The 16,200-nt window shown below is 43.0% G+C and overlaps 1 protein-coding gene across 2 annotated transcripts in view; it reads left to right on the top strand.

Annotated features, from left to right (window-relative positions):
• LOC308104069 (poly(ADP-ribose) glycohydrolase) overlaps positions 1 to 16,200 on the top strand; it is a 39,767-nt gene that overhangs the window by 13,739 nt on the left and 9,828 nt on the right. For both annotated transcript variants that reach the window (XM_080454344.1, XM_080454345.1), the window contains exons 10-15: positions 3,437 to 3,528; positions 3,675 to 3,735; positions 3,819 to 3,894; positions 6,317 to 6,464; positions 13,441 to 13,519; positions 13,804 to 13,912. In XM_080454344.1, the coding sequence (XP_080310470.1) occupies positions 3,437 to 3,528; positions 3,675 to 3,735; positions 3,819 to 3,894; positions 6,317 to 6,464; positions 13,441 to 13,519; positions 13,804 to 13,912 (565 nt within the window). The remainder of the gene's footprint in view (positions 1 to 3,436; positions 3,529 to 3,674; positions 3,736 to 3,818; positions 3,895 to 6,316; positions 6,465 to 13,440; positions 13,520 to 13,803; positions 13,913 to 16,200) is intronic.

Below are 16,200 nucleotides of genomic sequence, written 5' to 3'. Positions count from 1 at the left end.
TGCTACGGCAAGTGCTACGGCAAGTGCTACGGCAAGTGCTATGGGCTAAGGTGGAGTCTGAAGAGGTGAGTCTTCAGATTACGGCGGAAGATTGTGAGTGAGTCTGCAGTTCAAACTGCACTGGGGAGTTTGTTCCACAGTTTGGGAGCCAGAAGGGAGAAGAGTCTGGGACGTGTGGAGCGTTGTCCCGGATGTGTTAGGGAGAAGGGTCTGACAGCTTCCCTGTGTTAGCTGATCTGAGTGAGCGGGAGTAGAGGGGTTGTAGGGTTGGCTCAGGCTTTGAAGATACGGGGGTGCCATACCTTTTGGTTGCTGTGTAGGCCAACATCAGTGTTTTGCACTCTGTGCGAGCAGTAACTGGGAGCCAATGGAGGGAGCGGAGAAGATAAATTATCTCTTTGTTGTACCGATATAGATTAATAACACGGTAATGTGAGATATAGTACCTTCCACAACAGACAGACATAAAGCAGCGCAGTTACAAGTTACAATTGCCTTTGTTTAGAGCCACTGTGTGCAATTTTATTGTCTAATCACGTTATTGAATGCAGCGCAGACATTTCCCTAAGCCTGGAATAAACTAGAAGCACCAGTCAAAAGCCCCATGGGACTAATATATTGTCACGACGAGTGCATCGTTTAATTGATGAATTACTCCTCGACCAAGATTTTACAATTTGTCACTTCCTGATTTAGTAGAGGAGAGTTTAGTCGAGGTAAGGACTAAGGGGGACACACGAGAGAAGGTTCTGCTGGTGGAACTAAACCCAAGGCTAGCACGTGGTTCCAGAAGCACTCGTCTTAACGACAGACTTACCTCAGGGTACTTCGTACTTGATGTGTGTAGGGATGGTTTAACTCTGATGTGCCTGTTCAAAACCACTTTCAGCCTGGCATCCCTATTTTGGAGGTTTTTGATCATTCCAAAATGATCAAAAACTGTAAATTCTTTCAAAAATAGCCTGTTCTGCAAGCTCTTAATGCGTTACGACATGTTGAGTTTGTAGATTGGCTATTTTTTTAAAGAAATGTGGGTTATTTCCATATTGGAGCACAATGCACATTTCCTGATCATGCATTGGAATGGTGGAATCATACAGTAGCATTTAAATGTTTTTCTGCCCAATGACGGGCCTCGGAGAGGATCAAATTACACTCTGTTCGCTCCGTTTTTGTCGTAACGCCTTTCATGCAGGTCATTGGGTTGGAGTACTGGAGGACCAGCACTCTTGGTAATAAATCCGTAAAGGCAGCAGGATCAGTGGTCTTGTTTTGACAGATCACTGCCCAGTTGCGTCCCCCATCTCTGTTGGTATCGCAGTGTAATTACCTAAATGGAGGAGGGAATTAGATTAACATTGACTCAGATGGCTGCTCCGATAACTGAGAAGCCCATTGGCTGTTTGCCGAAGTCTGAAACCCAACATCCTTTTAGTCTACATGAACATTTGCCTTGATTGAAAAGAGAAGCATTGCTTCAGTTGCATTAAAATAAAGAGTCCCAGACGTCGTAAGGTTTTACATTTCCAGTCCATACAATCTCACCCATTTTGGTTTGTCAAGTTATTAAAATTAATGCTTGGATTATTGCACTTAAATGGGCTTATTAGAGATGGAACCATGCTGTGTTCGACGGTCTCTTTTATCCTGCTCAAAGTGGACCTTCGCAGGGATACGGTTATGGCAGCACTCACTTTGTACTTACAGGAAAAGAAATGGCAGCTTTTTAGTAATCTTTGAACTCAATTCAAATATTTATAGCTGTGATTTAGTTGTGTCCTGGTTTGGGGGGCTATTTCTTTGTTAGAAAAGTTTTCACTAGTCGTTTCAGTTTTTCCATGATTCATTTTTACTGTGAATATAAATATATGATCTTTCTTTCTTTCTTTCTTTCTTTTTTTCTTTCTGTCTTTCTCGTCTTATTTTTGTCTAATGATAAAGTACTCTGTTGTGCTCTAAATAGCACAGTTGTTACTTCAAGTCTCCGCAGCTCTGTGATGGATAAGTTGGCATTATGTAATTATGTAATAATTCTCTATTCCCCAAAGACCATATTGTGCTCCATTACTAAAAGCCTTGCTCTTGCACCAGCGGCCGCCAGCTCCCGTCAAAGACAGGTTCGCCCCGGGGACTACATGACGCAAGATTGTTTCTACCGGCCACAGTGACAGAAAAGAGAAATGGGAGCGAGAGTCGACTTAGATGAATGACTTTCCCTGGCCCTGAAGGGCTCTCAGTGCATCAAGCCTTTGTCGTCATTTCATTTCGCTCACATGAAATTTCTCTCTTGATTGTTGTGGCATTTTGAGGCGGGCAGTGGAGGAGTTCTTTCAGAGCTGGCCGGAGAGGACGGCAGTGGCCTTAATGCTGGTTAGAGCATCTACTCCACTGCACCTCACTGGTAGCAGCCTTTGTTGGGTTTTTTTCCCTCCCTTTTGGGATGACATTTTACCTCCCAGGGACCATGCTCCTTCAAAGGGACATAGGGCTTGTTAATGTGTCCCTAAGGAGGGAGCCCTGTCTCTTTTTGTGTGAGTGCTGTGAAGTGGGACATGAGTGTGACTCGGTGATGGCTTGGCCCGGGGCAACTCCATTGTTATAACAGTGGAGGAGCTCCTACATAATCGGGCAGCGAGTGAAAGGGAAGCTGAGTGAGACATAAACTAATTCACATCAAAAGTTAAAGCATGACTGAACTCACATGGCCAAAGTTGAGGCCGTGTGCCTCTGCAGCGCTGGTTACGTTGGATCTGGCCTGGCCCCCCCCCCCCCCCCTGTTTTTTGCTGTTAACCACATTAACCCCTATATCAATGTATATATTTCACCCCCCAAAGAATGGTGGAAATAACCGATATACAAGCTCACTACGTGTCACGATACAATGTGTTGTGAACTTGTAGATTGGCTATTTTAGCTATTTATTGTACGACAAAGTATATTGGACTTACTCTAAGTGGTGAAGTAGCAATTTGTTCTGCAAAACAATTTGCTGAATGCGGTTTAGATCGCATGCTGTTTAAAAAGATGTTTGATTTGATGTTTACCTGGTATCCTACTAATAGTGCTTATTACCCTGTTGTTTGTCCATGACATTTTACTCTGATTTCACACTTGTAAGTTACCTAAATGCCTGAATTGTAAATTGCAGTAAAAGAGGTGATGTTTGCACTTGCCGACAGTGTTTATCATTTTTAAATTAACGCATCAAAACCGGGGAAGCATCTGTGTTATTTGAAATATTAGCGTTGGCTATAAAAAAAATAGCAGATATGCAAGTACTTGTACATGTGCTATTTTGGAAATTTCTTTGAAAATTCTTGAACGTGTGATGAGACCTACTGATTTAGAATGCATTTGTAGAATTGGCCTCATGTCTTAATGGGTTAATGTGAAGAACAACAGAAATTAATTGACCTTTCTCCTTCTACCTTTTAGGTTGTTCGAGGCCTCTGCAAAGACGGCTTCTTCTCAGAAGATTGAGAAACTCAAAACCCTGATGTGCTATTTCAAAAGTATCACTGAGCAAAGTAGGTTCTCCTGATGCTGCAGAATTAAACTCAAAAGCTTGTGCGCTCTTTTGAAAATGGCATTATACTGTATATTTCTGTATTGTTTCAGAATTCAGGCTATAACGCTATAATGGTGTGTTTTTGTTTACCCGTTTGCTTTTCAGAGCCTACTGGTCTTGTAACATTCACAAGAAAATGTTTGGATAGACCTCCTAACTGGAAAAGGTGCAGTATTTTGACAGCGTGCAGTCAATAATGTATTATGCATCTATTCTTCTTCTTGTTTGAAATGGTTCTTTTCATTTCAGCTCACAGTCTCGGCTCACAAAGCTGCACATTACGTGTGAAGGGACCATCGAGGACGATGGCTACGGAATGCTCCAGGTAAGACCAAACATAGTGATGGACACGCACTTAATGGCGTTCGCAGAAGGCAGTGGTGTTGTGGGAACCCAGGATGATGCTTGCTGTTTTCTTGAAGGATATTCAGGGTATCCTGAAGGATGTCCTGAAGGTAGCTCAGTTGGTAGAGCACTCGCCTTTTGGTCATGGTTCAGGGTTCGATCCCGGGCACCGCCAACTCGGCGTATGAGTAGCACGGCTTGGGTGTGGCAAGTCTTGGAGCTGATGGTAGGTCTTACGTTCTACCTCAGCAATCCATCTCCCAGGGGTCTAGCGCATTGAAATAGGGATAGACTCCCGTGTTCTCGGCTGATATCGACAATAGGCCTCTCCGACTTGCTTACTTACTTACTAAAAAACAGCATATTGGGCAAGAGGAACCGCACATGCCAGGATCGCAAGTTCACAACCCTACACAGTGACTGTAAAATCCTGTGTGTTAACCATGGACCCTTAAAGGGTCTGTAACTCTGAGGTGAACAAATGGAACCAAATAGACCCATCATTTGGTTCCATTTGTACACTCTCTTTGTTAAAGTCCACCTTTTTATTATGAAGTTTCTGACTAAAACAGAGGCCGGTTATGTCTCAGCCAATCACAGACTCAGCCGACCGTCCCCTTGGGCTATGGGAAGTGGTCCCTTATCTATTGCCCTACCTTTAAAACGCAGGGTTTTACAGTTTACACTCAGAACTTCTCTCAGTATGAAAGAATCAAGATGCTAGTAACCTACTTGTTCCCCCCCTGCTGTAGACTTTTCACCCAGAATGCTTACTGCTGCTTACTGAAAGTGCCTTTGAGGGAAACGGGTGTCGTGTCTGTGGGAGTCCCTGCCGGGACCTGGGGTCACGGCCTCTGAGCCTCCGCTGCTCTCGTTGTCGGCCGCGCTGCCGTTACACTGTCACAACGGCCCCATCTCCCTTTCACTTTTTGTCCGCCTGCGGTTGCCACAAACTGACAGCTGATGTGCACACATGACCTGCTCCGGGGGGCTCCCCCCCGCCACCCACGATTGATGGACACACTGGTGGGGTGGGGGGGAGGGAGCTGACAGCCTGTCAAAGCAGACTTAGGAGGGTGGCCGCCTGTCGCCGGTTTTGAGTGACCAGTTCAGAGAGATCTGCCGGTGGACTTGCCACCGCTCTGTGGCACTCCCTCCAATTCCTTGTGCGGCGGTGATGTGGCCCCCACCACCACCACCACACCGTCCGTAGGTCACTGATCCACGACTGACAGTCCCCAGAAATGGAGATCGTATACGTTCCACTTTGCTGCTTTCGTAACAGAACGATCTGTTTACATGTCTTGCATGCAGGTTTTCTTTTGAATGCCAAACAGGCTAAAATAAGTAAATTGGGGGGGTCGTGGGGCATGCACCGAATCTAGACGTCAGACGTCTGAGTCACAGCAGCACGTAAAGGCCTCTCTCTGTCCCTTTCTGTCAGAAACGCAGAGGAAAGGGTTCGACCCCATCATGGTGTGTTTCCTCTTGTGTCCAAATTTGGCACTCAATACATTGAGTTTGACAAATGCACTGTGGGAGCTCATCTGCACTGTGGTGTACTCTATCTCTGACATTAGCACACATATAATATTACCCATGTAAAGCACAGAAGTAGTTCACTTTATTACGGTTTCACTTGTTTTCAAGGCTTGCTTACTAAATCATGTTATGCAGCTAAAAAGACTAGTAGTAAGCATATTTGTTATTTTATCCCTGTAAATTCACATTGTCAAATTGGACATGCTCTTCCGACACATTCATGTGTACTTTAATGCTGTACAATATTTGTACGTTTAGCTGTCATGAAGTATTGTTTTAAGTACTTTATTTGTCCACACTTCAATTTGTTTAACAACTTAAACCATGCATCATTGACTGGGATACCCCAGGTCCCCTCCTTTTTTTCCCCTCTACACCAAATCTTTTCGCTGAAAATAGCCGATCTACAAGCTCACAATGTGTTCATTTAATGTGCAATGCAACACGTTGCCGCACCTCATCTATAAGAGCTACTATTTTTGCAGAACAATCACCTATTATGACATGCCCGGTAACGATAAGCTAGCTAGGGTTTCATGTGGTTTAGTATCATCTAGGCCTGTCAAAATTAAGTAAGCTTGTAGATCAGCCATTTCTGCTATTTTTACACTTTTTGAAAGTATAAAATTATGGAATATGTCAGTAATTTCTTTTTATATTTAAGTAATTTGTCATATCTGCCCTGTGCAATTTTTGATTATGAAGCCTAAAAGGCTAAACAAAAATGTTTTTTTTATTCGTATGTTCCAATGTGCAATGCCAAAAACGCAATTAAATCGTTAATCGCAATTTTTTGTATGTCAACTTAAAATTTCTTATCGTGACAGCCCTAGTTGACCGTTGGTTTTGATCATGTGCAGGTGGATTTCGCTAACAAGTTTGTGGGAGGGGGCGTGACGGCCTCCGGGCTGGTCCAGGAGGAGATCCGTTTCCTGATCAACCCGGAGCTCATTGTGTCCCGCCTCTTCACCGAAGCCCTGGCCCAAAACGAGTGCCTCATCATCACAGGTCAGCACTTTGAATCACCTGCTGTTAGGTTTGGGATCCGGAACCAGGCGGAACCGGATCCAACACTGCAGAACCGGTTCCATCTCATTTGGAACCGTTTCCGGAACCTTTTTCATCACACTTCGCGTCTGCTATGCAATTACAATACCGGTCGTTCTCAAACTTTTGAATTTCAAGGACCACCATGACTGAGAGTGTACAAATGGAACCAAACAGACCTGTAGTGTAGAGGTCTGTTTGGTTCCATTTGTACACTCTCAGAGTTACAGACCTGTCAGGGTCCATTTGGAACCCTTTGTAGCAATCGTTAAAGGGAACCGTTCAGGAATCGGATCGTTAACTCATTCACTGCCTGAATTATTGCTGGCCGCGTTTGCCCACTGCCAGAGATTTTTCATTGAAAAAAAAAAAGTACTCAGGAGCCGAGATACAGAATTTTTAAGTTTTAAGTTAGCAAGGAAGTGGATGGGAGTCTAGATCTTCGAAAAATCATATCTCCTTGATATATCTCCTTGATACTGACGTAAAAGTTTTTTACGTCAGTGGCAGCATTGGTAAACGGGAATAATTACGTTTATTACGTCAGTGGCAGTGAATGAGTTAAGAAGGAATTATTAAGGAACCGGAATCGTTAAAATCCTGAAGGATCCCAACCCTACCTATTGTACACCTTTCAATTTCAAGGAACCCCCAGTTTGATATGCTATAGGCCCATGGACCCCCATTTGACATGATTTGTTTTATTTCTGGGACCCCAATCTACACTGTAAAATCCCCTGCATTCATTTAACTCTGAGTTGCAGAGGGTCCATTTGGTTTCTAACTATCAATCATTTAGCTGTAGTAGACCCCCTGGAACTGTTTGGGGGGGGGGGGGGCTTGTGAAAGTTACAGGTATGATGTGTGTGATATCAAATGTGAGCTTACCATATAATCACAGTAAGCCTTAATCATATTCCATCATATTCAAGGGCTTTTGGAGAGAAATGAGACAGACTCCATAGAGCACTGCAGAGGGGAGGTGTGTGTGTGTGTGTCTGTGTCCAGCTGATGCTCGTTGACGCTCGTTAATGTTATATATACAGTACATCGAGGCAATTATGTTTCTGCACTCATTTTCGGTTTTCGGACAAGAATTCTCCTTTTGGTCCAAAAAAACGCTGCTTATCGATTAATGCAGAGGTCTTCAACAGGGGGTCCGCGACCCCTAGGAGGTCCGTGGAGGTACTGCAGGTGGTCCGCGAAATTGTTGTTTGATTAAACAATATTTTAGTTTGAAAAAAAACTAAATGTCAAATTGTCTTTAAACATAACATGAATCCATAGCAAACAGATACATGGAGGCACAATGCACAATAACATAGTATGTTTATACATATTTTGTAGAGAATCTTTATTTTGTACACTGGGGCAGGTGCGTAGGAGCAGGCAATATAAAACACAATTGTACATAAATATACAATATATATATGGTAGCCCCCCCTACCCTACGAGTTAGGGGGTCCCTGCTCCATCTCCCCATCAGTTTGGGGGTCCCTGGCCTGAAAAGGTTGAAGACCCCTGGACTAATGAATTAATCGATCGATAAGGTTATCAACTATCAATTAATGAATTAATCGATAATTTGCATCCCTAGTTCTCTCCTCTTAGTATTTCAACTATAATCTGACAGAAGGAAAACTAGATGTTTGCTTCCAGTCGAAAACGCAGCAGGTAGCCTGTACATGGCAGACCCTGCCAATTTACCCCTGTCCTGTCCCGGCACAGCATGGAGGCGGAAGCATGCTTGTAGCAATCACCCCTTTGTGCTGTATCTGTTCCTGCTGCCCTCTACCCCATCCTGCCTTCTGATTGAATACAAGTAAGAGAGCCCCGTCAGTCAACTTGGCCTCTGTTGATTGCGGGGCTCTTCTGTTGAGTAATTACTACTCGCTGTACTCAAGTATATACAGTAGTAGTCACAACAAACACGGTGGGAAATACCTTGGGTTAAACAGTAGCTATAGCTAGACCGCAGGAAGGAACCCCCAGGGGGTTGATAGTGGTTGTCTGTTTCAGAACTGGAATTGTTTTATTTTTTATCTGTGCAGACCTGTTGTAGTTCTGAATGCCAATGGAAACTCAGTGGAGACTCGTCAAGTCAAACTGTGTAATACCCATCCTGGCTTACGAATGGGAATATAAATGAGCTAATTTAACTAATCAGAATTCACTTGTCGTTGCACTTGTCGTTTTGCCATAAATGGTTTTTGGCTTTGTTTATTTTAATTCCTTTAGATCTTGTTCTTAGCTGACCCACTGTGTAATGAAGCCGAGAGTGGGTAAGGCCAGGCTAGCTGACCCGGGCCCAGACTGTTTAAATCAATACTACAAAGAGTATTATGGCTGAGTAACTGCAAAGAATGTGGCTTCTCCCCTAAGATAGTTCCACTTAGCCCTTGATAAGGAGGTCATGTCTGAATGCATTTTTTTGCAGAGGTGTATTGAATTTGCCTCTGCAATTCCTGTGTCCTACATGGAATGAGTCTATTTACATCAGTCGTCTATGACACACCAACTAGGGAATGTTTGGTGATCTCCATATTTAGAGATAGGACACATACAGACAAACTAACAAACGGATAGACAGACAACACTTGAGATATCTGGATCTCTAGATAGAGAAGACTAGTGCAGTACCCATTGTTACTTTGTGCAGTAACCATTATCAGAGTACTTGGAGGCCAGTCTATAGATGACATCAATCATGTACAGAATGATGTCACTCCCTCGGATTCCAGTGTGTTCTTGTTTAAACTGTCATGGCGACTTGGAAGGTTTCATTTACTGAAGAAGGTTGTTTAAAAATTCTCTGAATTAATTGGAAAAGAAAATTCAACAGAACTGCATACAAGATTAATTCAATTTAAAATCTTAAATATAATAAAATATATCGGACGCCATCTAGGCTGTATAGGGTGGGTTTGATTGATGGGGACAGGGACGGTAAGTACAAATTCAGGAATTCTGGTACATGGTGCATTTATATAGCGCCTTTATCCGAAGAGCTTTACAATGTACATTACAGTCACCCGTTCACGCACACATTTACACACCGACAGCAGAGCAAACCAAAACCATGCAAGCCACCAACTTGCTCATCGGGAGGCGTTCAGTGTCTTGCTCAAGGACACTTCGACAGTAGCTCACGGGGAGCCGGGGATCCAACTGGGAACCTTCCGTTTCCAGAGCCGCCGCTCTACCTAAGCCAGGGGTGGGCAACTTTGTAGATGGTGAGGGCCACAAAATTTCCTCAATCACTCTGGGGGGCCAGGGCTGAATTTTGGTCCCAGCCCGCCCCTGTTTATCGGCACTCTCGCCAGTAGTACCCCATTACTCAAAAAGCCCATAATAGTCACATTATGTGATAAATAAGGGATATTACCGATGCAAAGTTAGTATTTTCTCTACTACTGCTCATCGTGGAGTGTCATGATACTCAAACGTGCACTGAATGTCGCGAGCAAGCTATCGTTCGTGCAGAACGACATGATGCTGGTTGCTTATTTCTTCCACAGACGCCAGGTTCTGTGGAAGAAAGCAACCAGCGTCATCAAGTTCTGCACAAACGGAAGCTCGCTCGCGACATTCAGTGCACGTTTGAGTATCATGAGAGTCCACGATGAGCAGTAGTAGAGAAAAAAATTACTTTGTATCGATTATAATAGACGATTTTCACTCTTACACGGGCTCCCATTATGCCAACGGAGAGGGTCGACAGACTGAACGACACGGGACTATCTGGAATAACTCAACGTCCCTTTCAATGATGGTGAGTGATTAGCGACACATCAAAGATAACACTTAAAATGTCCGGATCTCTCCTTTAATGATCTGGGGGCCCGTTTCAAGAGCTCATATGGGGCCCCCATATGCACCCCCCCCGAAAAAAAAAAAGGGAAACGTTTTTTTTGTTTTTTTTATTAAAAAATAATTTGTGGACTGAAGTCATAATGATGCATTTTTACTAAATTAATTAGGCTATTTGCACTTCCACCATGGACAGACTGCTAAAACAACTCACTCACATGATTCACTTGAGGTTGGGGGCCTGTTTCAATTGAAACGGGTGAAACATAGCAAAGGCCGCCACTGCACGCAAGTCGGGAACGATGCAAGTTGGGAATGTATGCCCCACGTGTTTTTGCAACCCCCGTTGTACCTGTTGTCAGAGTACTCGCTGTACTAACTAGAGTACCCTGTGCGGTACCCGTTACCACAGTACTAATAACGTTGGATATTGCAAACAATGGGTTATTTATAAACGGGCACCATTGCCCATCTCACTTCTGATTTATGCTTTGTTGCGTGTCGGTGTCGAACACTGAAAATAGCAAACCTACAAGCTCACAAGCTTAAGCTTGCAGATCTGCTATTTCCGGTGAGCGACACCGACACGCAGCCAAGTATAAGTCAGGCTTTAGAAGGAGTCACCTTCAGAGCTCTTGTCGGTCCTCTCTCTCTCTCTCTCTCTCTCTCTCTCCATCTCTCCACTCCACTTACGCCACTTAACAATATTACTGGGGCTCAGAATTAATTATAGCGGGAAGACCTGCCTGAGACCCTGCGCGGCTAATGGACTCTTCCATTCCATCATCCTTATTAAACCCTGCCCACCATTTGTAGGCTCCTCCATTCTAAAAGTCCAAGCATCAGCTGTTTTGTGTGTGTGTGTGTGTGCCCGGGTGGTAAATCATGATATTCCTCTGTGGTACGTTCTGGCGTGCGGCATGGGGGCCTAATGGATCTTACCTCCACAGTGAAATTTGCAAAAGTGCCTGGGCCTAATTGAATTCCCCTTGATTGCTACATCTCTGGCTGCCATCAGGGCGGTCAAAAGTATAAATAGTATCAAGGGGAAAGGAGATGATTCATCGATGGCGGTCCTGACCAGGAAACGTGACGCAGGCGAGCAGCACGTGTTGGGCTGGAGAGATCGTTGCCTCTACTCGGCACAAAATCCCACTTTGTACATGCAGGGATGTGGATGGTGGTCCTTTTGTGTATGCATGTTAATCTTTACACTATATTTTCTGTGGTGTGTTGGTCATGTATTTTTTTGGTTTTGTTATTATTTTAAAAGGCTAGAAACAAGGTTGTGAACAGTTTTCATTCCATGGTTTGTTGACACTCGGACTAGAGGACTTTACACGCCCATCCGAACCGAAATCCTGAGACAATACCCGAGACGCTTCGGGTCCATGTTTTATTATTGTTCTACTGGGTCCGGGTCGGGTCTGACCTAGGATCAGATTGGCAGAGCAAAATAGGTGTGGGAAAAGTTGATCTGTGCACCAGCGAGTTGCTTCAGGGTGGAGGAAAGGTGTTGTATACATCTTTTGTTGTTGTTTTTTGTTAAGGAATTTGTACTTTAAAAAACGAAAAAACGGTTGAATCTGTTACAAAAGGTTTTCTTAGTACATTTACATTCCATTTGCAGAGCCATAGGCCTACGTGATAGACCAATTTATCACCACAGGAAAATAAAACTGACTAATGGTAACTAACAGGTTGAACAGTATTTTTTCCCGGGTGTCTCTTTTCCTCCGTGAAGGCCTCTAACGCAAACCGTGACAATGACGTGGAAAATGTCCTCTTGGCCAGTTTTGCCTTGACATCACAATAATGAGCGTTATTCTCTGACCTTTTCCTCTCCTTTCAGTCAGTGTTTCTCCATAGATATCAGACTCTGTGATCAGTCATATGATTTACACATGAATGCAACGATTCTGAGCTATGCATCAGTCTTTCAGAAACACCTTGACCATGGACACCCCACTCCCAATTTGGAACTATTTATAATGGGTAGAAAGATCATTGCATTTGATGACTTGGAAAGATCCAGGCAGTCCACTTGTGAAGGTCAGATGAATACATAGAAGTAGGTGGACATTATTAGTTCCCTCTTAATAGCTGTCTTGAGAGGACTATAGGATTGCACCCTTCGGCACATGCTTTTTGGTCGGTCAGACTTTTCTCGAGATACACAGTGGCTTATAATGACTGTATGCGACTGCTGCTGAGGGCTCCAAGAAGCTCCAGTGCAAGCCAGTTGGGTTACCCACCTGCTCTGCTGTGCTACGCAATCTTATGTATAGATTTATGTGTAGGGCATTTGAGTCAGTAAATGACATCATTGCTGTCATAACTAACCCTGTTTGTAGTTCTGTCAGGGGGTTCTCCTCTAGACTGGAACCATTGGCGCACGTGTCTGTATGTTCAAAGTATTTTATTGTATTTCTTATTTATTTTTATTGTGATATGGATCTCCCTTGGGTCTGAAATAAAGATTGAATTGATTCACTCACACACACACACGCACACACACACGCGCGCACACACACACAGAGGTTTTGTAAATTTATTCAAGAATTAAGCCTAGTGTAAAGAGATGATTGTTTCAAGTAACCCTTACACATAACGTGGGCAATGATAATGGAACCATATTACTTCACAGGGTAACCATGACGTCGATAGTCATTGTCTGTCCCCTGTCACGTATGTTGAATGACTTTTGTTACCACACAGGGTACTAGAATTGCTACTTCAGTGTCTATAACGAGGCAGTGATTATGCTAGTTGGTGGAGCTGATTATTAGTAGTGGCAGCGTTCTCTGGGGACTGTCTGCCTCCCACAGGAGGAGAGCGCCTCTTAATACCTGCTGACCAAGGACCTGCAGCTGTACTAATCAGCTGCCTCATGAAGAGGCTCAACAGACAGCTGCTAATGAGCCCTAATTGAATGGGAAGGTCATTTGCGTTCCTGCTTGTTTGACTGTGTGCTGTTGTCTTTCCACCCTCCCCTAGTTTCTGTTGCATCTGCGCTCGCCCCCCAGATTAGTCATGTTTAATTAAAATTGTGTATGCTTAGATACGGGGATAATTGATTAACCTTTTTTGAATGGCAAGTGACCCCAGTCCTCTGTGTGATCAACAGGCACTCAGCAGTACAGTAAATACACAGGCTACGCTCAAAGCTACAAATGGGCCGGCAGCCATGACGACACAACGCCAAGGTACTTACTTTACCATGACAGTTTAATGGCAAAAAAATAAGAAAGTTGGGAAATCAATAATAACTTTTACTTTCCAGCGCAAGCTAAATGTTTGACTCGTTTTTCAATGTGTGTAATGGCTACATGAGAAATCCATACCTTTTGGTTCATGATTATATTTTTAAGAATAGTTTTCTCTTCAGAAGTAGTACTGTAATGTGTGGCCTTCAGTCAAAATGATCCTCTAATATATTTTTGTAATGATTTTATAGCGCAACAAAATATTCTCCTTTCACTTCTTTCAGGGATGACTGGCAGAGAAAATGCACTGAAATTGTGGCCATCGATGCACTGCGGTTCCACAACTTTCTGGAACAGTTCCACCCTGCCAGGATCATCAGAGAAATGAATAAGGTCTTTCCTTCTTTCTTTCCTTACTTCCTTACTTATTTTAAACGTTTCTTAATCACTTAAAACCTATAGTATAAACCAGGGGTCTTCAACAGTGGGTCTGGGACCCCTAGGGGGTCCTCAGAGTTACTGCAGGGGGGCCGCCAAATCTTTGTGTGATATGGATTTGTTCATCAACCCTAGAATCCCTATTCTGAGGGGAACATTAGCCGAAAATAGCAGATCTACAAGCTCACAACGCCTCGCGCGAGGCGTTGTGTGCTTGTAGATCGGTTATTTTCGGCAGAGAGTTTTGGTGTAGAGGGAAAAAATTGCTGATCAAGTACAGTACAGAGCCAACGGTCAAGTTTACTAAGTATTGAGGGTTTCAGTGGTTAAATGTCTGAAATAAACAAAAAAAACATGAATTCACACAACACTGATTGTTTATGAAGCCATCTATGAAAAGGTTTAATCTGCAACACAATTTTATACAATGTGTAGTGGGGGGGTCCCTGCTTCATCTCTCTCTCTCAGCTAAGGGGTCCTTGGGCTGAAAAACGTTGAAGACCCCTGGTATGCACAGTACTTAATTGACCAGGGTTCTGTACTTGGCCCTGTCCTTTCTTCCCTCTACTCCAAATAGCCGACCTACACGCTCACAATTGATTCATTGAATATTTTATTAGACAGAAATGTAAAAACAGCACAAATACAGTCAAACACTTTGTCTAAAAGGATAACACAAAAAAAAGTCCTTGCGGTCATGTTTCCATTGGGGTCCTAGGTATTCAATTCATCAACATGAAATGGCACAAAAACATTCAATATCATCACAATATAAGAACACTATGTACAGAGTAGAAAAACGTGTTGTGAGCTTGTAGATCTGTTATTTTTGCTGAATGTAGGGGACATCTCTGGCAGAATAGGGACACCGGGATTCATGAGGTTAATTTATCTTCTATCTGTATCATACACAGTAGAACTTTTTCTCTCGTTAGCTTAATCATCAGAAGGAAGGCGAGCAACAAGCGAGGCAAATCTTTTTTTCTCAATTTTTTTTTTTGAAGAAGGCCGATGTACACCTCAAAGGTTGGTGACAGGTGTGTAAGACAAAAAGTGCATATATTCAGAAGGGGATCTTTGATGATGATATCAAAGAAAAGGACCCGCACACTGTCAGAAAAATCGTTATTCGACGTTTCGGTCGTTAGACCTTCATCAGGAGAGACAGACAATTGTCTGTCCTGATGAAGGTCTAACGTTTTTTTGCAAGTTCCTGACGGTGTGCGGGCATCATCAGAGATCCCCTTCTGACTGGTTAAAAAAAAACTAGAGTTTCAGGTTATTGCAAGACACATTCTAGTGGCTATAAATGGCAAGCAATGCTGTAAGTGTAATATGTAATATGTTGTAGACATGAATAAGAACACTTTCTATTATTTATGGCAGTGGAAATGTGGGGGGCACAGGGTCTACCCCTGTTCTTTGATGTTGTGCTTTGATGTTGTATAATCGTGTCTCTTTTAGCAGTAGAGAAGCAGAAAGGTTTGTGCTGCAAATAATAATATGCCTCGGTTTCATTTTCTGTTCACATTGGGCTTAATAAGCAGACTTGTCGGTGTCTCGAGTCTCGACCCATTAACCCATTAAGACCTGAGGCAAATTCTAAAGATCTCTTCTTTATCCTAACAGTTTTCTGAAAAACTTATGTTGCCACATCAGTGGTGCTCGAACTTTTTCATGTCAAGGACTCCCAAAATTATATGTATTTGGCCGCGGACCCCCATCAGAAAATATTTTGTTCCAGGGACCCTCAGAAGCAAAGATTAGAGTAAAAAATATATATATACTGTGTATATTCAAAGATTTGCAAACATTTTCCGGATTTTTCAAAAATAGCAGATCTACAAGTTTGTAGTGTGGCACGAAGTAAGAATGATAGTAACAAATTATCTAACTCAAGTAGATGGCTGATGAGTAACCCTAACCCGCAACTATTAAGGACAACGACAGTGGTAAACAATATCACTTACAGAGCAATTTGATGAACGATATAAACACAGACAGACAATAAAAATCCATCTGAATTTCCAGGGTTCAACACGTCACATTTAACATTTTACGTCTTAAGAGAACGTCATTGTTTATCATTGTGGATCATTATCATTATAGTAATCTTTGTAGTTATCATTCTTGTATTGGTGTGGACGGCCCTTTACGCCTAATTTTGGGTTTCATTGAGTGCACTGTATTCATGATTTTCAGGTCCTCGAATGATTGAAATGACGCCATGATAAATCTTTCAA

This window comes from Gymnoscopelus braueri, assembly GCF_963280865.1.
Source record: "Gymnoscopelus braueri genome assembly, chromosome: 17".
Taxonomy (NCBI): domain Eukaryota; kingdom Metazoa; phylum Chordata; class Actinopteri; order Myctophiformes; family Myctophidae; genus Gymnoscopelus; species Gymnoscopelus braueri.
The sequence above is the reverse complement of the archived record's forward strand: the minus strand, read 5'-3'. Positions and strand labels throughout refer to the sequence as shown.